Below are 23617 nucleotides of genomic sequence, written 5' to 3'. Positions count from 1 at the left end.
TGAAATACCAACTTCTTTCCTGGCAGTCCTTGGTGTCCTTGTGTTTATACTTCTCCCACCCCCCCCCCCCCCCTTCACACGCCGCCTCCCCCAAGCCCTCTCCCTCCCACACATTCCCGATGTCCCTGCTCTCAAATGTTGTGTTTATGTGCTTCCCCTTCTCTCCCCATCTTGTCTACCGCTCCCCTTTTTATATACTTTGTTTGTTTGGCTGTTTGATTTGTTTGTGTGATAAATGTTAGCCCTTTCCCCAACCTCGATTCTGTATACAAAAAAATAAAAAATAAAAATCCTAACCAACAGGAGGTACAAACCATATATTCACCATGTTTCGATACCCATTACCAGCTTATAATAACTTTAAGTTGTAATTGGCAGGATAATTATTACCTCCGCCATCAAAGGTGGATGGACGTTATGTTTTCACTCCTGTCTGTCTGTCAGTTTCTTTGTCTGTGAACAAGATATCTCAAAAAGTTGTGGACGGATTTGGACGGAACTTGGTGGGGAGGTTGGGTGTGTGGACAAGGACCAATTCATGAGATTTTGGTGAAGATCTGAGTATGGATTCGGATCTAAGAATTATTTAATTTTTAGGTGATTCTTCACCCTTGATAGATCGGGTGAAAAGCGATATATAACATGATATTTAAAAAAGTTGTGAATGACTAATAAATAAATCTGGTGGACGAGTTGGTTTGGTGACAAGAACAGGCCAATTAGATTTTGGTTCAGGTCCGAATCCAGATCCGGCCGATCAGTGGGACACAAAACATAAACTGTTCAGCCTGGCAGAGGTATGCGCTTTATGGAGCGACGTTCTTGTTTAAACCATGCCACTCATTTCATCACCAAAATGTTGTTTTAAGGCTCTCTATTCACAATAAATATATTTCTTATTCGATGTAATTTTTAAGCACGCACTGTCAAATTACTTCTCATTGTCTGCGCATCACATCGAAATAACAATAATCTCATTGTTATTATTATTGTGAAATGATTGTATGTTGTCCTTTCTGAAAATATCCAGTTTCCCCTTTTTCTGCTTTTGAGCTACCTTGCGGGAAGGACAAGTGAAAAGCAAAACCATGACAGCTGGACAGTGGACATAGAGTTTTATTGTTTCCTGTACATGAGGAACAGAAGTGCATGATAGGAAAAAAAAAAAAAACACTTTTGGACTTGCAGTCCACTCACTGATCAAGAGTTAGACACTGAACGAGAAAAAAATAAATTAAACGGGAAACAGAAAAACAGAGAATCAAGTTTATAACCAAGGTATACGCATCACACTTGGCGATATGTCAAACCTCAGGCCAAAGGTCTGCTTTTTGTCGAGTGAGGGCAATGCTATGCTGTTGTATTTACAAGCTGTAATCAGGAATGCTCATGTTGTCACATTGAGGCTGTATGTAGAACAGACTGTGTGAGGTTTGATTGCAAGCTTTGTGGCCAAGCATGGCCGTTATGAGCTGGTAAAAACCTACAGATTTAATCCTTGCCAGCACCGCTTTTGCAGTAGTGGGGGGGGAGATCGGGCCGAGCGATTTTTCAGTCTTTTCTTCTGGCCTGCAGGTACAAGTGCAAAGGTGGGTGTGACATCATCGGTTATGGGAACACTTTCGCTTTCATCGGCTGCTGACAACACCGTCACCTCTTCAAAAGAAGTTCCATTCCTCTTCGTTGTTACCGATTTTGCGCCAAACAACAGTTCCGTCAAATTGGATTTGGAGCCAATGTTGACGTCGCTCTCATTTTGAGCATCGTTCAAGTGGCACTGTCCGGTTCTGCGTCCGAAAGGAGGGGTAAAACTATCGACATCAAGTTCTTCAATGCTCTCCAAACTCTTGTTCAGGCATTCCCTGGACATTCATCTCACCAACCACTTCCTTTTTCAAATGCGAGGTTTGTGGTGGACTGAAAATCAGTGGCCCATCTTTCATCATCATCATCCTCTCAAATCGATCCTTATTGCTGTTCTGCATGACTAGGCTTGGACGTGCAATATCCTTGAGTGTTGGTGATGGCGAGTTCCGCTCCACATCTTTCCCTTCATCGAGTGCTCGAAGCTTTGCAAGCAGCAACTCCTTGTGCCACTGGTCATCTCTCATCAAGTCCCCAGAAGCTTCTGGAGATTGCATCAGTGTGGCCTGTTGAGGGCTACGCAATTTGAACCAGCTCATCTCCATGGCCGACGACTCTGCTCGCTCAAGCACTGCTGGTGGACATCATACAAGCACCAAGGGAATTGCACAGGATGCTCAATTATCCAACATTTACTTCACAAAAACCTTCAATTGATCACTTTGTTGCAGAATTAAATACCAAATGAGAAACTAAGCTGCATATATACTTTCAAGTATCATCAAAGCAATTTGGTCTATGGTATTCATATTTTTTAAATAGACTACATATTAACACCACTTGCAGGCACTCTAACCCTCCAAGTCGGAGTTCCCTTCGATAAAGGTAGCTTATTTGTAATACCGGCTACCACCAAAGGTGGCGAAATTTCCGCCACATACTTCTTATCCTATTAATTTGCAACTGGTCACTGGCTTTGACACCAATACCAATTTTTATTATGGGTCCGAGCCATCAAAAGCTACAATATCGAAAAAATTGTTTAAAATGAAGCTCATCAACATTGAAGCATTTAAATTGCATCAGATGTTTGGCAATAAATGTGAATTGTTGCTCCAGCTTGCCGGCTCGACACCATTTCTATGGTTGACACCTTCAACCCTACTCCGTTTAAAATCAAGTGCGGGCACGGGAAACTTGCTAGTATATTAAAAACGTAATGAAGCTGCATTCATATGAAGCCTTCAAACCCATTGGCTGGAGAGCTGGCTTGACTCCACCCACAATGGTTCAGCAAGAAAATCATGTGTCTGCCATGTTGGTTTTTTTGGGAAGCCGAATATGTCTTCGGACGTCTCGTATTCACAATTTGAATTATCAGATAGATATATATATATATATATATATATATATATATATATATATATATATATATATATATATATATATATAATCATGACGTATTATATATGCAGATAGGCAGGAGGCATGTTTTTGTTTCATGTATGGAAGCTGGTTTTTTTTTGTGAAAGATCGAGCCAACACACGGCCAAATAAAAGGATGAGCAATTTGCACAGGAAATTATGTTTTTTGAACATAATTAGCCAGAGTTGGGAAGGCTGAGTAGTCCACACAGCCCACAGACACAGCCACATGAAAGCCCACAGAATCTTGTTTTTCACAGTCAGAGTCCTTTCGGTGCTTTTTTTGCAAACTCCAAGCGGGCTTTCATGTGTCTTTCACTGAGGAGAGGCATCCGTTGTTGCCACTCTGCCATAAAGCGCAGATCGGTGGAGTGTTGCAGTGATGGTTGTCCTTCTGGAAGTTTCTCCCATCTCCACACAGGATCTCTGGAGCTCAGCCAGAGTGACCATTGGGTTCTTGGTCACCTCCCTTATCAAGGCCCTTCTCTCCCGATTGCTCAGTTTGGCCGGGCGGCCAGCTCCAGGAAGAGTCCTGGTTGTTCCAAACTTCTTCCATTTAAGAATTATGGAGGCCACTCTGCTCTTGGGAATCTTCAATGCAGCAGAATTTTTTTTGTCGGCTTCCCCAGATCTGTGCCTCGACACAATCCTGTCTCTGACCTCTGCAAGCAGTTCTTCAACCTCATGGCTTGGTTTTTGCTCTGATATGCATTGTCAGCTGTGAGACCTTATATAGACAGGTGTGTGCCTTTCCAAATTATGTCCAATCAATTGAATTTACCACAGGTGGACTCCAATCAAGGTGTAGAAACATCTCAAAGATGATCAAGAGAAATGGGAGGCATCTGAGCTAAATTTCAAGTGTCATAGCAAAGGGTCTGAATACTTATGTAAATGTGATATTTCAATTTTTTATTTTTAATAAATTTGCAAAACTTTCTAAAATCCTGTTTTCTCTTTGTCATTATGGGGTATTGAGTGTAGATTGATGAGGGAAAAAATGAATTGAAACGATTTCAGCACAAGGCTGCAACATTACAAAATGTGAAAAAAGTGAAGGGATCTGAATACTTTCTGAATGCACTGTATATAGATATATACATACATACATACATATATATATGAATTGAAATACATACATATATACATACATATATATATGTATGTATATATATATATATATATCTATATACAGTGCATTCAGAAAGTATTCAGATCCCTTCACTTTTTTCACACATATATATATACAGTGAAACCTTGACTTACGAGTTTAATTCGTTCTGTGACCGAGCTCGTAACTCAATTTGCTCGTTTCTCAAATTAAATTTCCCCATTAAAATGCATTGAAATGCTATTAATCCGTTCCAGCCCGCCAAAAACCACACCAATTTTTTTTGAAATATATATATATATAAATATCTCGCGCTTTATATTTCACCTGTATGCAGCATACAAGTTGGCAGGATGGCCTGGACTGGAGGTACGCACACTTGACTTTAAACTGTCCAGCCTGGGTTTGAATCCCGACCCAGCTATAACCTGTCATGTCGGTGTTTCACAGGCAGGGTGATTCATCAATGTGTGTGCCGCTAAACTGGGCGCCCTGTTTGCGTCCCATTAGTTGTTGGATGTTAAGGATCTGTGTAGTGTTCTGGTAGTGTTCTGGGCCCTGTGCTATTTCTGGTCTTCATCAATGACCTCATCGAAATGACCTCATCAATGACCCATCGAAAACCTTGATCTTTTCTACCCCCGGTAATTCACCCCAGAGTCCTTGCAGTGTTCATATGTTTTATTCCTCTCCCACCTCCCCCCAAGTCCTCCCGATGTCCCTGCTCTCAAATGTTGTGTTTGTGTCCTTCCCCCTCTCTCCCCATCTTGTCTGCTGCTCCCCTTGTTTTTTGTGTTTTGTGTGTCGGTTTGTCTTTTTGTGTGATTAATGTTAGCTCTTTCACAAGCCTCGATCTTGTATACAAAAAAAACCAAAAAAAAAACACCTCACCGTGTCTTCCACAAAGAGAAGGCGAGCTATCGCCGGCACTCTGAACAAGTTGTGGCCTGGCATGCTCTTCTCCTCTGCCGTTATATACGTCCTCCTCGGCATCTTTTTCCAGAAGAGCCCTGTCTCGTCACAGTTGAAGATTTGCTGGGGATGTATCGTTCGGCTTCTATCAGTTCGGCAAAAGTTATAATAAAATCTTCAGCTGCCTTCACATCCGAGCTTGCTGCCTCACCATGCCTGACGACAGAGTGAATGCCGGTCCTCTTCTTAAAATTATCAAACCATCCCCGACTGGCTTTGAATGACTCTTCCGATGCCTCGTCCGTTGATGTTCCCGCCGTCTGCTGCACCAAATCCCCGTAAATGTCTCGTGCCTTCTCACAGATGATGCTCTCGGTCACGGTATCTCCTGCGAGCTGCTTCTCCGTCAACCACACAAACAACAACTTCTCCATCTCTTCATGGACAGAGGTCCGGAGCTTTGAAATAATCGTAACGCCCTTGGCTGGCGTTATAGCCTTTATCGACTCCTTCTGCTTCAAAATCGTACATATCGTAGAAGTACTACGATCGTACTGCCTCGCCACGTCGACAACACGCACACCTCGCTCATGTTTTTCGACGATTGCGTGTTTTATATCCAAGCACATCATCCTCTTCTTCTTCTCAGCACTGCCCTTGGCACTCAATTTCTTAGGACCCATGGTTAAAACTAAGAAATTTTCCTAAATAACCAAAATGCGAAAACAAAGCAGCAGCGATATACGGCAGAGATGCTTGCACGGCAAGATAACCACGTGACCTGAACGCTCGTTGGGCCACGTGGCGGGTGGCGTAAACTCGTAACTCAGATCTCGGTTCGCATCACAAAGCAATAAACCGCCCGAGCGACGGCTCGTATCTCGGAAAACTCGTAAGTTGGTGCACTCGTAAGTCAAGGTTTCACTGTGTGTGTGTGTATGTATGTATGTATGTATGTATATATGTGTATATGTGTGTGTATGTATGTATGTATGTGTGTATGTATGTATGTATGTATGTATGTATGTATGTATGTGTGTATATATATATATATATATATATATATATATATATATATATATATATATATATATATATATATATATATATATATATATATATATATATATATATATATATACATATATACATATATATATATATATATACAGTGCATTCAGATCCCTTCACTTTTTTCACATTTTGTAATGTTGCAGCCTTGTGCTGAAATCGTTTCAATTCATTTTTTCCCTCATCAATCTACACTCAATACCCCATAATGACAAAGAGAAAACAGGATTTTAGAAAGTTTTGCAAATTTATTAAAAATAAAAAATTGAAATATCACATTTACATAAGTATTCAGACCCTTTGCTATGACACTATATACACACAGATACACACAGACTTGGCATTGAATATGGAATAGATATACACACAGACTTGGCATTGAATATGGAATATATATTTTTTTCTTGACTTGGGTTTACTTTCTGAACTCAGTATATCAATCGGGTGAGTTTCTTTCACCCTTCGGTGATGTCTTTGTTGAAAGAACCATGTCACTGATTGTCTTTCGCAGCAAGAAGTCAATAACAGGATTATATCACAGGCGGCGTGACAAAATGTAAGGACAGGTACATTTGACGATTGGCTTCACAATCGGGTATATAAGGTTCATTGCGTTCTGTATTAGTGGAAAACAACTGCTGCACATCTACAAAAGTTATTGCCGCTTCCTCTGGAGATGGTCCATCAACTTGACAATGCTGTTTGTCATGGAGTGGTGGCTTTACGAAATTCTGGCATGAAACAGCGTGCGATTGCTCAGCAGTATGGCATCACTCAAGGTCAGGTGTCAAAGATCCTGAAACGAAATGCTCAGAGGGGTGTCCCTACTCCAATACAGAGGCCAGGACATCCCCGCAGAACCACAAGGAGAGATGATCGCCAGCTGCACCAGTTAGTCTGCAATGGCCGTACCAAGTCAGCTATTCGGCTTAGGGCTGAGTGGCAGCAACTGACAAATGTGCCTGTATCCAGAAGGCAAGTCAACCAACGACTGGTTCAAGCAGGCTATCGTGCCAGGCGTCCCATGAGAAAGCCACGCCTGACCAGACAACACAGACAGCGCCGATTGCAGTGGGCCAGAGAGCACCGTCAATGGCAGCCAGGACACTGGAATCACGTGACCTTCAGTGACGAGTCTAGATTTCTGGTCTATCGTCAAGATGGCCGCGTCCGAGTGCGCAGACAAGTGCATGAAGCCCACAACGAAGATTGTATAGTGCCAAGAGTCCAAGCTGGAGGTGGTGGGGTGACCGTTTGGGCTGCTTTTCATGCAGGGGGCAAAACTGACCTGGTTGTTCTGAATGGAAACCTGAACCAGTTCAAGTACAGGGCCATTCTGGAAGAAACATTGCTTCCATTTGCTCGTGCAGCCTTTCGAGGAAACTGTCTTCCAAGATGACAATGCACGGCCTCATCGTGCTCGCATGATCCAACACTTTCTTGCTGACCATGGTGTAGAGCATATGGAGTGGCCTGCCATGTCCCCGGATATGAATCCGATAGAGAACTTGTGGGCAGAATTAACGCGTCAAATCGACCACTTGGACCAGCAGCCGACCTCTGTGCGTGAATTGCAGCAGGCTGTCACTGCATGGCAAGCGATTCCTGTCCAAACCTTGGCAAATCTCGTGAACAGCATGCCTCAACATGTACGTGCTCTCCTGAATGCTCGTGGGGGTTACACGAAGTACTGAACTGTAATTTTACTGTCCGTAATCACAGTCGTAATTTAACTTTTGTTTTTGTTTAAAAAAAAATTAGGCTAATGTGCAACATAGAGATACTTCTGGAAAACATACAGAAGTTTAACACAGTACTGTCCATGAATTGAATTCGATAGCAGTTTACATCACTTTCAAGGATCAATTTATTTGTTTCGAAATGTCAAATGTGGTTTTTGTTTCTTTTAAAGGTCATATTAACAAAATCTAGAATAATTTCAACATAATTCCAATGAACTTTTGGTTCTAAGACATCTTGAAAAGTAAGTTCACCCCCACAAAAAAAAATTCCATATTAAATGCCAAGTCTGTATATATATATGCATTTTAAGGCCATTTTCCCTGCCAGAGCGGGGGTTAGCCTTGCACCACTTGGTTATCTGCGACATAAGGGTGAAAGGTGCGAGGAGAGCTCGGCGGGTGAAGGTGAAGTTTCATCACAGGTCCCCATGACAATCTTCTCCATTTTGCCCTATTTTCTGCATCTCTCCTTGTTAACCCCCTTGCCTGCATTTCTTCTTCCACCATCTTTAGCCAAGTCTTTCTCGGTCTTCCCCGTCCGCTACTTCTTTCTACATTCATTTCCATCACTCTTCTCAACCAGTGACCTTCATCCTTCTTCAACACATGACCAAACCACCTCAACCTGTCCTCTTCACAGCATCAATCACAGGCTCTATTCCCATCATCTTTCACAATTCATCATTTGTCTTCCTCTCTCTCAACGATACTCCGCACGTCCACCGAACCATTCACATTTCCACCCTTTCCAGCCTTCGTTGCTGCTCTACGTTCATTACCTATGTCTCACTCCCATAAATCATAACACTTCTCACACATGCAGCATACACCTTTCCCTTCAGCTTCAACGACACTCCCCTCATCAGCACGCCACTCAGTTCCCGAAACTTCTTCCATGCACATCTCACTCGAGCAACCGTTGCCGAGTCTGATCCACCTTCCCCAATCAGCATGTCTCCGAGGTAGCAAAATGTTTTCACACCTTCCAGCTTCATGCCGTCTCCAAGATCCAACTCAACATTTCCTCCATCTGCAGCTCCCTCTGTGCACACCTTACATTTGAATGTAGCTGCCACACTGGTTAATGACCCTCTCAGACCACTACATTTTTGATGAACCCACTCAGCGCACATTGAACATTGAATGGAGTTCACTCCGACACCCTTCCTGCACACAGCACATGGCCACTTCCCAGTTCTTTCCACCTCACCACATGCTTTACCACTTGCCATCACCTTCGTCTTTCGGATATTCACCTTCAGACCTTTTGTCTCCATACATTCCTTCCACTTGTTCATCTTTTCCTTCAGTCCATCCATACTTTCCGCAATAAACACCAGATCATCTGCATTCAACAACTCCCACGGTAAACCCTCCTTTATGTTCTGAGCCAGCACCTCCATCACAGCTACAAATAGTAGTGGACTTAGTACCAACCCCTGATGCACTCCCACCTTCACCTCAAACTCACCACTGTTCCCGTCCTTCGTCCTTACAGCTGTGCGCACTCTTTTGTACATTGCCATCACTACTCTGATCAACCATTCCTCCACTCCTATCTTCCTCAATGCCCATGTCACTACTTTGCGTGGAACCCTATCGAATGCTTTCTCCAGATCAACAAACCCAAGAAACAACTTCTTCCTCTTCTCCATGTACTTCTCCTGCAACTGCCTCACAATAAAAAGCACGTCTGTCGTTCCTCTTCCTGGCATAAATCCAAACTGCATTTCGTCGATCTTCACTTTCTTCCTTATCCTCCTCTCCAACACCCTTTCCAATACCTTCATTCCATGCTCCAATAACTTTATCGCGCGGTACGAGCCACACTCCAGAGGGTCACCTTTCCCCTTGTATCGAGGGACGAGGGTACTCAGTTCCCAATCCACTGGAATGCGGCCTTCTTTCACCACCAGATTACAGATGTCATTCTCTTCACACCCCAACTTCCTGCTGTCTTCAACATATCTCCCACAACTCCCGTCGGCCCTCCCGCTTTTCTACTCTTCATTGCTTTTATCGCTTCCTCAACTTCCTTCTCAGTTACCTTCTCTGCCGGTCCTAAAACTGGGTTACTCTCGATGTTGCCATCCCATTCATTCTCTGTATTCAACAGCATTAACAGATATCTTTTCCATCTTCCTTTAATTCCATTTGGGTCCACAACGATTTGTCCCACTTCATCCTTCAAGCAACTCACCCCCATATTTCACAAATGAAATAAGATAGAGCCCCATTACCAACTGCATTGCCTCCATTGCCAACTGCATTCGCCGCCATTCAACATGTGCTCCAACTCGGAGAAGAAGGGCGTGGCCCCACCTCGTCATCAAGGGTGGAGCCCCCGAACGACCAACCAGAGATCAGGGATATGGCTTGAGAGGCGTGACCAAGAAACATCGAGCAGGTTCGCGAAGATTCGAGGGTGTGGCCTATATAACCCGTTGCACGGAGCCCCCACCGGAGTTGAAGTAGTTGAGGAGTTCCGTGGCAAGCAGTTCTGCAAGAGTTTTGGGGGAGGTGCTTGCGCAGGTGGCGGTCCTGCTGAGAGCTTCGGAGGACGTACGAGGCCTGAGAGACGCTGCCCCTGCACGTGAAGCCCTGACGCGCTGCTGCGCGCAAAACCGGCTGTGTGATCCAGATTGCGGGGGAGTCGGCGGCCGTTCGCCTCCAGCCTGCCGTTCTGCCCGGACCTGAACCTTCCTCTCCTTCCAGCCATTCGTTCCTGCCTTCATTCCCCATCCGTGTGAGTCTGCCCGTCATCTGTCCTTAGTGTTGTCTGGGTTATAATTTCAGCTGTATAAGTAAGAATTGCCCTGTATATCTGCTTCTTCCTCTTCCCTGTAAATTACTTCGTGCTTCTTTTCTTCTTTGGGTTTGTGTAAATAATAATAAATATCTGTTCCTCCATTCTTTGACTTGTTAATTCTCGTCCGATCGTCTGTCTTTTACCTATTGATATATGTGGCACGATTTGGCCAACGCTCAGGTCCGGGTTAGTCCTTGATAAATGGCTCGAAATTCGGGTTGCTAAAAACCGCTCGGCAACTAGTCCATTTAAAACCGGGGTTCGAGCGGTACTTGTCTCCCTGTTCTGCGGAGGGACGGATAAAGGTATTCGGGATAAGCCCTGGACCCATAACCCTGGTCCGTTCCATCCCGCAGAAGAGCGTTACAAGTACCAGGAGCGGAGACGGTCAGCTTAACAAGACAAGGAGCTAACCACCTCTTGCTAAGGAGAGAGCCGTACTCCGTATCCGTAACAATATATATAAATATATATATATATATAAAAAAATAAATATATATATATATATATATATAATATTATATATATATATATATATATATATATATATATATATATATATATATATATATATATATATATATATATATATTTGTCAGTTGATTGTTTGTTTGCCATTTGTATTACTGTGTACAAGAAGGTAGAAATAAATGAATGACATGTTTATCTAACCATTTATTCGTGGGAAAATTATTACGGAAGTGTACCAAGCTGTTTTACTTGCAATTTTCAAAGTGCCCTCCCTCGTGATTGATGCACAATTGCAGCCGAGCAGGCACAGAGTGGCACACACGCTTGCAGAGTTCGATATCAATTTCCTCAAACTTCGCAGTGATTTGAGCCTTCAATTCCTGAATGGTACGAGGCTTTTCACGATAAACAAGGTCTTTCATGAGCCCCCAAAGAAAGAAATCTGGAGGTGTAAGGTCTGGGGAGCGTGCCGGCCACTCGATCGGACCGCGGCGGCCGATCCACTTTCCAGGATCCACTTACACTTCCGGAATAATTTTCCCCCGAATAAATGGTTAGATAAACATGTCATTCATTTATTTCTACCTTCTTGTACACGAATACAAATGGCAAACAAACAATCAACTGACAGAAATATACATATATATATATACATATACATGCATACATACATATACAGTGAAACCTTGACTTACGAGTGCACCAACTTACGAGTTTTCCGAGATACGAGCCGTCGCTCGGGCGGTTTATTGCTTTGAGATGCGAGCCGAGATCTGAGTTACGAGCTTACGCCACCCGCCACCAAGTGGGTTCCGGTCACGTGGTTATCTTGCCGTGCAAGCATCTCTGCCGTATATTGCTGCTGCTTTGTTTTCGCATTTTGGTTATTTTGGAGCTAACGCCACCCGCCACCAGGTGGGTTCCGGTCACGTGGTTATCTTGCCGTGCAAGCATCTCTGCCGTATATAGCTGCTGCTTTGTTTTCGCATTTTGGTTATTTTGGAAAATTTCTTAGTTTTAACCATGGGTCCTAAGAAATTGAGTGCCAAGGGCAGTACTGAGAAGAAGAAGAGGATGATGTGCTTGGATATAAAACACGCAATCGTCGAAAAACATGAGCGAGGTGTGCGTGTTGACTTGGTGAGGCGGATGTGAAGGCAGCTGAAGATTTTATTATAACTTTTGCCGAACTGATAGAAGCCGAACGATACATCCCCCAGCAAATCTTCAACTGTGACGAGACAGGGCTCTTCTGGAAAAAGATGCCGAGGAGGACGTATATAACGGCAGAGGAGCAGAGCATGCCAGGCCACAACTTGTTCAGAGTGCCGGCGATAGCTCGCCTTCTCTTTGTGGAAGACACGGTGAGATCCTTAATATCCAACAACTAATGGGACGCAAACGGGGCGCCCAGTTTAGCGGTACACACATTGATGAATCACCCTGCCTGTGAAACACCGACATGACAGGTTATAGCTGGGTCGGGATTCAAACCCAGGCCGGACAGTTTAGAGTCAAGTGTGCGTACCTCCAGTCCAGGCCATCCTGCCAACTTGTATGCTGCATGCAGGTGAAATATAAAGCGCGAGATATTTTTATATATACTGTATATTTAAAAAAAAATTGGTGTGGTTTTTGGCGGGCTGGAACGGATTAATAGCATTTCAATTCATTTTAATGGGGAAATTTAATTTGAGAAACGAGCAAATTGAGTTACGAGCTCGGTCACAGAACGAATTAAACTCGTAAGTCAAGGTTTCACTGTATGTGTGTGTGTGTGTGTGTGTGTGTGTGTATGTGTGTGTGTGTGTGTGTATGTATATATATATATATATATATATATATATATATATATATATATATATATATATATATATATATATATATATATATATATATATATATATATATACATATATATATATATAGTAACGAATTTGAGAAGTGTAACGGTTTTGAGAAGGGTAACGGTTTTGAGAAGTGTAACAATTTTGGAGAAAGTGTAACGAATGTGAAAAGTATGGTTTTGTTGTGTGTAACACCATCGTAATGTAAATAATGGTCGCAGCCGTCCTCCTAGTTAATTCCATGAAACTTACACACAGGCCACGATATATCTTTTTAAATAGTTTATTTCCTTATTCTATGTAGGCTAAATTTGTGTTTCCCACTAGATTGACTCTGCATTGTATCAAACGAAATAAGCGTAGGCCCCTTTCAATTTCCCCAATCATCTCCGCTCTCCAAAGTTCCTTTCAAAAGCGGTGCGAGTGGTGTTCAATCCCGCAAGCCGCCATTGCCCATGTGCTCATCTCGGAGAAGAGGGGGGTAGGAGCCGCCAACTCACAGGCGTGGCACGTCGTCATGATCAAAGGAGGAATCGGACAGCCCTAACAGCCAACCAGCACCGCGGTTAGCGACCCGGTAGGCGTGCCCTCGCAGCCGGCGGCTTGATTCCGCCCCGAGTAATAAAAGCGACTGGAAGGGACTGCTTCGGGAGATGACATGAGAGGACATAAGGGATGAGCTGTGAGCTGTGAGATGAGAGACGCTCCAAACCAAAAAGGAGAGATACTTGGAGAGGAAACAAGCTTTGGAGAGACGCGCTGAGAGGAGGGAGACGGCTCCACCAGAAGGAGAGGAGCAGGTGTGACCGAGCCAGCGCGTGACGTCCACAGCATCAGCAGCGTCGACGCGACCGAGGGTTTTCCCGCCAAAAACGCGAAGAATTGGGAGCTGCTACCTCCAGCCCTGCCGGTTGCAGGGACCTGACCCTGCCTCCCTCTCCAGCAACCCACCTCCGCCATTCCTGCCTGCAATTTCCCCGTGTAAGTGTGAACGTCGTCTGTCTTGAATGTTGTCCTGGGGTTAAGTAAATTGAATAGTATAAGCTAACGATTCACTGTGTGACTGCTTCTTCCATCCATTGCTTGTAAATAACTTTGGTCGCTCCTTCTTTTTGCTTGTGTGTGTATAATAAATCTGTTCTTCCTCCGTACTGTCTTCTTCTCTCTTCCTTCTCTTTCGGTCGCTTTAGAGGTTTCCCGATTGAATATCTGTGGTGCGATCTGGTCAACGTTGGGGGAGTCGGGCCAATTGGGGATCCTGTAACGGTCGCGGTTGGACCATCCGCTCGGCCCATCATAACATCTAAACCGCAACAGTAACAATATATATATATATATATATATATATATATATATATATATATATATATATATATATATATATACACATTGTTGAGGATTTGAGAATCCTGTGTGTAATTTGTTGTAAAATATACCCTTTTGTGTGTTGTAAATATTCCCTGTAAATATCACCCTCCAATTGTAAAGATCAGAGGTCGCCCTTAGTTATTCCATCGCACACACGTAGCCAATCATAGATTTCCCCTCGGTTGTTATGTCCTTAATATATGTCAGTATAAGGCTCTGTGGTCCACTAAATTCATTGCGTTGCATCAATTAAATAAGATAGGTCCCTCCGACGCCCCCATGGCACCTTCAAAGTGCCAGGTTTGCTGCATTTGCCTCCATTGAGCAAGCGGTCGAGTCGGGGAAGAAAGGCGTGTCTCCACCTCGTCATCGAAGGGTGGAGCCAGGAGAGCCCTTGCCGACCAACCAAGAACGAGGGGTTTGGCTTTGAGAGGGCGTGGAGATAACGTTCGCGTAGGCTCGAGGGTGTGGCCTATATAACCCGTCCCACAACGCCCCGACGAGAGGTGGTGAGAGGGATGCGTCGGATACAGCAGCTTGAACGATCGGAGCTTGGAGCACAGCAGCTTGAACGATCGGAGCTTGGAGCACAGCAGTTTGAACGCTGCAGCGTTGAGCTTTAACGGCGGCTGCTCACGTCGCGCACACACCGACCGAACCCGCATCCTTCCCGCCCGGAGATCCCACCTCATCCGTCCAGCCATCCACCTCCTGCCATTCGTTCCTGCCTTCATCCATCGTGTGAGTCTGCCCATTTGTCCGTCCTTCATGTTGTCTTGGGGTTTCTTAAGTAAGTCTGTATAAGTTAATATTTGCAGTGTCTCCTTGCTTTTTTCTGTCTAGTTATTTTCGTATCTTTCTTTCTCCTTGGTTCTTTTGATGATTTGTATATAATTAGTAATAAATCCTGTTATTCCCTACTTTGTCTTCTTCTTCTTCATGCTCGTTCGGTCGCTTTAGTGATTTCCCCATTGAAAACCTGTGGCACGATTTGGCCAACGTACAAGAATCGGGTCTAGTTACTTGTTAATAGTTCGTGCCGCGGTTGCTAAACCGCTCGGCCATTAACATCTGTCCGCTGTCGCGAACGGGGTTGCGCCCCTGCCTCTTCGGAGGGAGCTGTGCAGCGTCAGGACTCACGTCGGTCAGTCACGAACAAGGGGACTAATCCCCCCCTTCTTAAGGAGAAGAAGGCTGACGTAGAGATCCGCAACAATTGGTGTCAGGAGTGTCGGATTCGGACCTGAAGCGCGCTTAGCGCGCTCAAATTACGAGTGGCCCAAAATTTTATTTTATAACATCCTAAATTTAAAATCGTGCCATGGATGGTCAAGGCGATCGGGTGCCGGTGGGAGAGATAGAAGGGTTAGAATCAACCCAGGACACCAGGGAGGAGGTGGGAGTAATAATGGAAGAGGAGAGCAATGGTGATGTGGTTGAGGGGGTTGCAGGTGCACAAGATGGCGCCCTCGCGCACGAGGTTTCAGGTGCACAAAATGGCGCCTCGCACGAGCGCGCGGTAGCCGAGCCCGCTGTACCAGCGGGCTTTGACATGCAGCAGTTCATGGCACGGTTCAGTGAATATATGGCGGAGTCGAAGTGCGACAACGAAAAAAGAAGCAGGGAAATGAAAGAAATAAGGGATGAGGTAAGGGGGAGCAGGTGTGAATTGACCGAAAAAATGGGAAGCCAAATTGAAGGATTGGAAAGCAGAATGAGGGACGAAACAAGGGGTACCAGTGAATGGTTAGACAATAAATTTGAGGGTTTAGACAACAAATTTGAGGGGTTAGAGAACGGGATGAAAGAAATGAAGGAGGGGTTAACGGGGTTGGAAAACAGAATGGCTGCCCCGGAGAACCAGATGGAAGGGGTGAAGAATGGGTCAGGGGGGTTAGAAAACACCATGGAAGGCAAATTGAGGGAAATAGGGTAGCAATCGGCCCGGGAAATTAAACAAATGGGCGATCAAATAGAGGAGGTGAAAATCGGGTTAGAAACTAAATTGGATGCCCAGAGGAATGATTTGGAGCAGATGAGGGTAGCATCTACCAAAGAGATGGGGGAAAAGGGGGAGGAGATCAGACGAGGTGTGGGCGAGGAGTTCGCGGGGGTACGCGAGGAGGTAAAGCGAGGTGAGGAGCGTATGGAAAAAGAGGTGAGAAATAGTACGGCTAGGTTACAGGGGGGCATAGAGGATTTGACGAGGGGAGTAGAACAGCTGACGGTGGGACAAAAGGAATTAGGGGAGCAAGTGGAGAAGAACACTGCGGTAATGGTGGGGTTGAAGGCGACGCAGAAAGAAATAAAAGAGGAACTTATAGCGACAAAGAGGGAATGTCAGATGGTACATAAGGGGTTGACAAAGAGGTTGGACGAGGTAACGGAGGCAATGGAGACAAAAGAACGGGAGGTGAGGACGCACATAGAGACGACTAAGGTGGCCTTAGAGGAAGAAATTGAGGGGCGCACCAGGAAATGAAAGAGGTGAAGAAAAAGTTAGAGGATGTGGAAGAGGGGGTGAGTGAAATTAAGACGAGACGGAGGGAAACTCAGAGGGAGATAAAGGAGGAGGTGATGGAATTGGTACAAGGTCTGTGTTCAAATCATGATGATGTGCTCACTAACCAAATAAAGAGTTTGCAGGTGGCGGAGGAGAAGCGGAGACGAGGTGCCGAGGTGAGTGGCGATATACTCGGAAATGTATATGGTGTGAGGGGAGATTCAGTCGGCTTGGGTGTTGGTGTAGACCCGGGCGTTCGTGAGAGACCGCTGGTAAAATGTGCGACAGGTACAGAGTGTGAAGATGTCCGACTATGGGGTGTGTGAGGAAAAAGTGCGTGCCGAGGAGTGAGTGTGCTGTCGAGAGTGAGTTGGTCGTGGCGCGTGTGCGGGGGGGGCACATGGAAGCGCGGGACGGGGAGTGTTACAGGGGATGTAACGAAAGAGTGCACACCTGTGGTGAGTGTTACGGAAGACGTAACGGGAGAGTGCGCGCAAGAGGATACGCGAAAAAGGTGTGTAACAGAGAAGTGCATGATTACAGAGTGCGCTGTCGAGAGTAAGGGTGAATGCGCGACCGAGTGTGGTGGTGAGAGTAGTGAGAGTGACACGGAGCACGAGTTGGTTGTGGCAGGTGAGAGAGAATGTACAACTGGAATGGTGGTGACCAACATCAACAAAATGGTGGTCTCGTGGTCCCCCTGTACTGTGTTCCTGGATGTCTTTTTGTTGAATGTGTTTTAATGAATGTTTCCCCCTGTACTGTCTTTCCCTCGTGGTCCCCCTGTGCTGTGTTCCTGGATGTCTTTTTGTTGAATGTGTTTTAATGAATGTTTCCCCCTGTACTGTCTTTCCCTCGCGGTCCCCCTGTGCTGTGTTCCTGGATGTCTTTTTGTTGAATGTGTTTTAATGAATGTTTCCCCCTGTACTGTCTTTCCCTCGTGGTCCCCCTGTACTGTGTTCCTGGATGTCTTTTTGTTGAATGTGTTTTAATGAATGTTTCCCCCTGTACTGTCTTTCCCTCGTGGTCCCCCTGTGCTGTGTCCCTGGATGTTTTTTTGTTGAATGTGTTTTAATGAATGTTTCCCCTGTACTGTCTTTCCCTCGCGGTCCCCCTGTGCTGTGTTCCTGGATGTCTTTTTGTTGAATGTGTTTTAATGAATGTTTCCCCCTGTACTGTCTTTCCCTCGTGGTCCCCCTGTGCTGTCTTTCCCTCGTGGTTGTCAGCTCTTTCACGAGCCTCGATTCAGTATTTTAAAAAAAGGAAAAAAAGAAAAGAAAAAAGGATGCACACCTGGAATGGTCGAGCGCATGTGGGAATGCACACTTGAGTTGCTAGTGGAGCACATGATTGGGTGTGCGGAGGAGAGCACACCTGTGGTTGTCACAGAGGATGTGACCGAGGAGTGGGCGCGAAGGTGTGTTGGTGAGGTGTGCGAACGACGAGTGTGTGCTGAGGTGTGCGGTGGTCAGGTGTGTGACGAAGTCTATGAGTGTACAGGGGGTGTGTGTAAAAGAAGGTGCAATGACGGAGAGCATGGAGACAGCTGGATGTGTGAGCAAGGAACGGAACACGGGGTGTAAGCATGCAAGTGCAGCATCGACGCTAAACGGGATAGCGGTTAGATCGACTTGTAGCCGAAGCGAGCCCTCGGTTCGTGCCTGGCGTTGTGCACCGCGGGAACCAGCGGGGATCGTAACCACGGCGGTTTCAAAGGAACCGCCGTACGGGATCCACGCCGGGCCTCGCTCCGAACGGTCGCGTCCGTGCTCCGCTAGGCGGAGCGGGCGGCCCGGTCGGAAGGGTCGTCACGGCGACCCCTTGTGGTTGAGGCGTTCCGGCAGGGCGAGATCGGGCCATCGGACGGCTCCTTGCCGAGATGGTGCGTGGAATCTCGGCCGCGGAAGCCCCCTTCCCTGCACCGAATGCCGGCCGAATCCAACCGCAGGCAACAAACCACCCGCATTCATTGCTCGGTTTTGCGAAGCCGAGCTTTGGAAATTAATTGGCGCACCGAGAGGCTCAAGTGAGTAGACGTGTGAGGGTGGTAGCAGTAGTGAATTGGAAAAGCAAAATTTGATTGGCAACCGATTGGTAGAATGATTGGCAGTGATTGGCAAATTTTTGATTGACTGGAATTTGATGAGCGAAATTTATAGTGGAAGATGCCCGATGTGGTGGGATGGCAACTCTGCCATCCCTCACACACGGGGCAAAGGACCTATGGTTTTATGGGGTTTATGGCAGTGAAAACTAGCCCGGGAGGGTTCGGATAAAGTGTGTAGGGACCTAGAGATTGACCATAGGTAACGGTAAGTTTAAGTAGCGACATTGGACAGGTAGTGGGGATGTAGAGAAGGTAGAATGGATGATAATGATGAGGAAGCGCAATAATATAAGGGGCGACTGGGAAGCGCGAGTTTTAGGAGGGCACCAGGTAGATCAGATGATGCCGTGGGTGTGTTTAAAAGTGTACTCAGAAGTGTATTGTGAAAAGGTGATTGTGAGTTGTATTGAGCGTGGAAGTGTATGAAGCAGCGTATGAGGAATAATTGATTGTGCATTGTATTGAATGATTGAGGGAGCCTGGAGGAAGGAGGGTGCAGGAAGCACCAGGTGTGATTGCACAGGTGTGCACGTGAACAGGTGTATGAGTGAGTAATGGTGATTGAGTGTTGCGTTGAGCAAATGGTCCTGGAGGAAGGAGGGTGCAGGAAGCACCAGGTGTGATGGCACAGATGTGCAAATACAGGTGTATGGAGAATGGTTGTGTGGAATACATGGAGTATGAAATATATGGAGTATGGAATGGATGGTGTGGAGTGAGTATGGTGGAAACTGTGGAGTGGAGCGGATGGTGCGAAGGTGTGAATGGGGGAGAGTGGACCCCATCACGAATACCCGGGGAGGGTAGTTTAAGAGTTAGGTAGAGGGAGTAGGTAAATTGTGGTTGGATATTGGCATCTGTGGTGCGACTGCGTGTGGAAGAATGGTGTTTGGATGGGTGCATTAGTGTCGTGGAAATGGCTGGGCGTGTGGCCTGTTAGTGTGTGTAGTTGAATGGGCACTCCGCCACTGTTAGGATGTCGGCCAGGTGAGGCCGCAGGTGGGCTCTGGGAGCCGGTAGAGTTGTTGTGGATGGGGCCCGAATATCCGGATTACGGACCCGGGTAGCCCAGTGCCAGAGAGGGCACCGAGTGGGGTAAGCGCCAAGGAGGGCCTTCCCCAGTTAGATAGGTTAGGTTAAGGAGCAGGTAAGCTCGGAGGCAACTACAGTGGTGGAGGTGTGCAGGTGGGTAGACCTGCTGGGAGTCACATGACCCAGTCTTGAAATTGTGCAAAGGCACAGGGAGTCGAATCGGGGGAGTGAGACCCCAAATTGATGAAGCACCACAGTTTGGTCAATGGGAATTGGTTCTTAAAACCGCATAGAGTGTAAGATGGCCAATGGTTTGGCAGGGAAAGACCCCGGGTAGTGTGACGTGTATTAAAGTCATTTAGAGGATAGTTAGGATTGAAATCTCCTCGCACCATCTACATCCACTCACCTGAGGTGACAGAACGCCACACCATGCCATGTTTTTATTATTTTTTGTGCAAATGTTTGGAATGTGAGACGCATCATGACGTGGGTGTGACATTGTGCTGATATTCCATCTCTCCCTCCTTATGAGGATTGATGATGAATTGGATGATGGCAAATTTTGGTTAGAGGGATTGTGGTGACGAATTTGGTATTAGGGGAAATGTGGGGAAGACGTGACGGTAGCGACGAATTTGTAAATGTGTAAATTGTTGTAAATATGGGGTAAGGGCAAGGGTAGGGTAGGTAACAGGGGGGGTGACGTACGGTAGGGACGAGCTTTTCTCCGCTCAGTCTCCAAATGCACCTCACCTTGCATTGCCTTAATTGATGTGTACCCTTGTGACCTTACCCCTCGCTCACATGTCTTCTGTTCCCCTGTCTCCCACCCGAGGACTGTGCTCTCTGGGCACTGAGGGGAGCGTGCGGGAGTCCGCCATTGTGTGCCAGAACTCCCGCAACCAGCATGCATTGCATTGATGCACCACTTGTGGATCGCCGTTCTGCGGCCAAGCACCACTTTATGGACCCCACGTTTTGGGGCCTGGCACCTCTGCTGGAACCGGCCACGATGGCCCGGGGTCTTGCATGCGGACCTCGGTAAGGTGGCACCTATGCCAAACAGGTGGACCACCCTTAGTTGGCCCCTGTGGCCCTAAATAAAAATGGACACGTTCTGTGCTGTTTATTATTGCCAAATAGGCCGCATGAAGAAAGAAAACATCAGGAAGAACATCGGCCCAGCAGAGAAGAGGAAGACCACCACCAGTTGTTTTTTTTGTGTGTGCATCATTATTATGAACTGGTGGCTGTTGCACCGAATGGTGCTTTTGGTGCGGTTTTGGTATTTATTGGTGCTCCTTATGGTACTGGTGCGTCGATGTAATGCGTGCTGTCTCCTCCCTCCCAACAGGAATTTCTTTTTGTTTCCTCAAAAGAACAATCACAGGTCCTGGGTTGCGTTTTGTAAATAGTCAAATAATGTCACTGTAAATAATGCTCCCCCATCGTTCATGTTTTAGTTTGAAAATAATTCCGCAATTCGGTTAGCTGTGGGTGTGAAACTGTTAGGCAGGGTGCAACGCAATTAGCGGGAAATAGTTATTTGTGTTTTAAAATTGTCGCACTCAGGGTCAGGTTAATTGTAGAGGGAATTACACCTACGTGTCACACTAAAGTTAAAGTTTTATAGGCCCGGGACGTGCCTAAGAGGATGAGGGTGCAGTGTTGAGGATTTGAGAATCCTGTGTGTAATTTGTTGTAAAATATACCCTTTTGTGTGTTGTAAATATTCCCTGTAAATATCACCCTCCAATTGTAAAGATCAGAGGTCGCCCTTAGTTAATCCATCGCACACACGTAGCCAATCATAGATTTCCCCTCGGTAGTTATGTCCTTAATATATGTCAGTATAAGGCTCTGTGGTCCACTAAATTCATTGCGTTGCATCAATTAAATAAGATAGGTCCCTCCGACGCCCCCATGGCACCTTCAAAGTGCCAGGTTTGCTGCATTTGCCTCCATTGAACACGCGGCCGAGCCGAGGAAGAAAGGCGGTCTCCACCTCGTCATCGAAGGGTGGAGCCAGGAGAGCCCTTGCCGACCAACCAAGAACGAGGGGTTTGGCTTTGAGAGGGCGTGGAGAGAACGTTCGCGTAGGCTCGAGGGTGTGGCTTATATAACCCGTCCCGCAACGCCCCGACAAGAGGTGGTGAGAGGGATGCGTCGGATACAGCAGCTTGAACGATCGGAGCTTGGAGCACAGCAGCTTGAACGATCGGAGCTTGGAGCACAGCAGTTTGAACGATCGGAGCTTGGAGCACAGCAGCTTGAACGATCGGAGCTTGGAGCACAGCAGCTTGAATGATCGGAGCTTGGAGCACAGCAGCTTGAACGCCGCAGCGTTGAGCTTTAACGGTGGCTGCTCACGTCGCGCACACACCGACCGGACCCGCATCCTTCCCGCCCGGAGATCCCACCTCATCCATCCAGCCATCCACCTCCTGCCATTCGTTCCTGCCTTCATCCATCGTGTGAGTCTGCCCATTTGTCCGTCCTTCATGTTGTCTTGGGGTTTATTAAGTAAGTCTGTATAAGTTAATATTTGCACTGTGTCTCCTTGCTTCTTTCTGTCCAGTTATTTTTGTATCTTTCTTTCTCCTTGGTTCTTTTGATGATTTGTATATAATTAGTAATAAATCCTGTTATTCCATACTTTGTCTTCTTCTTCTTCATGCTCGTTCGGTCACTTTAGTGATTTCCCCATTGAAAACCTGTGGCACGATTTGGCCAACGTACAAGAATCGGGTCTAGTTACTTGTTAATAGTTCGTGCCGCGGTTGCTAAACCGCTCGGCAATTAACATCTGTCCGCGGTCGCGAACGGGGTTGCGCCCCTGCCTCTTCGGAGGGAGCTGTGCAGCGTCAGGACTCACATCGGTCAGTCATGAACAAGGGGACTAATCCCCCCTTCTTAAGGGGAAGAAGGCCGACGTAGAGATCCGTAACAATACACACACACACACACGCGCGCGCGCGCACGCACGCACGCACGCACACACACACACACACACACACACACACACACACACACACACACACACACACACACACACACACACACACACACACACACACACACACACACACACACACACACACACACACACACACACACACGAAAAAGTAAGTACATCCCATGTAAAGTTTTGACTTTTTCAACATATTTCAACATAGTTATTTGATCTTCATTTCAACAATATTGATAGATATAGGTGATATAAAATAACAAATATCATGAAACATTTCCATTTTGTGGTCCATTGTATAATTTAAATAAACGAATGCAAATTTCACATGTGGATAAAGTAAGTATACCCTTGGCTCTAATAGGGGGTATTGCCTCCTTTGGCAGAAACAACCTCAAGTAGGCGTTTCTTATAACTGTCTACCAGTCTCTGACATCGACTGGGAGAAATTTTTGCCCACCCCTCCATGCAGAATTCTTTCAGCTGTGCGATGTTTGAGGAGTTTCTTGCATGCACAGCTCGTTTCAAATCCCCCCACAACATCTCGATGGGATTTAGATCTGGGCTTTGTCTTGGCCATTCCAGAACCCTCCATTTCTTTCTTTTCAGCCATTCCTTTGTGGATTTACTGGTATGTTTAGGGTCATTGTCATGATGCAAGGTC

At 46.0% G+C, this 23617-nt stretch overlaps 1 protein-coding gene across 1 annotated transcript in view; it reads right to left on the bottom strand.

Annotated features, from left to right (window-relative positions):
- Positions 1-1096: 1096 nt before the first annotated feature.
- LCA5 (lebercilin LCA5) overlaps positions 1097-23617 on the bottom strand; it is a 105965-nt gene continuing 83444 nt past the window's right edge. Inside the window, exon 10 of the mRNA XM_068116147.2 lies at positions 1097-2218. Coding sequence (XP_067972248.2) covers positions 1830-2218 — 389 coding nt within the window. The 3' untranslated portion in view covers positions 1097-1829. The remainder of the gene's footprint in view (positions 2219-23617) is intronic.

The sequence above is a fragment of the Myxine glutinosa genome, chromosome 5 (assembly GCF_964187855.1).
Source record: "Myxine glutinosa chromosome 5, kmMyxGlut1.1, whole genome shotgun sequence".
Taxonomy (NCBI): domain Eukaryota; kingdom Metazoa; phylum Chordata; class Myxini; order Myxiniformes; family Myxinidae; genus Myxine; species Myxine glutinosa.
The sequence above is the reverse complement of the archived record's forward strand: the minus strand, read 5'-3'. Positions and strand labels throughout refer to the sequence as shown.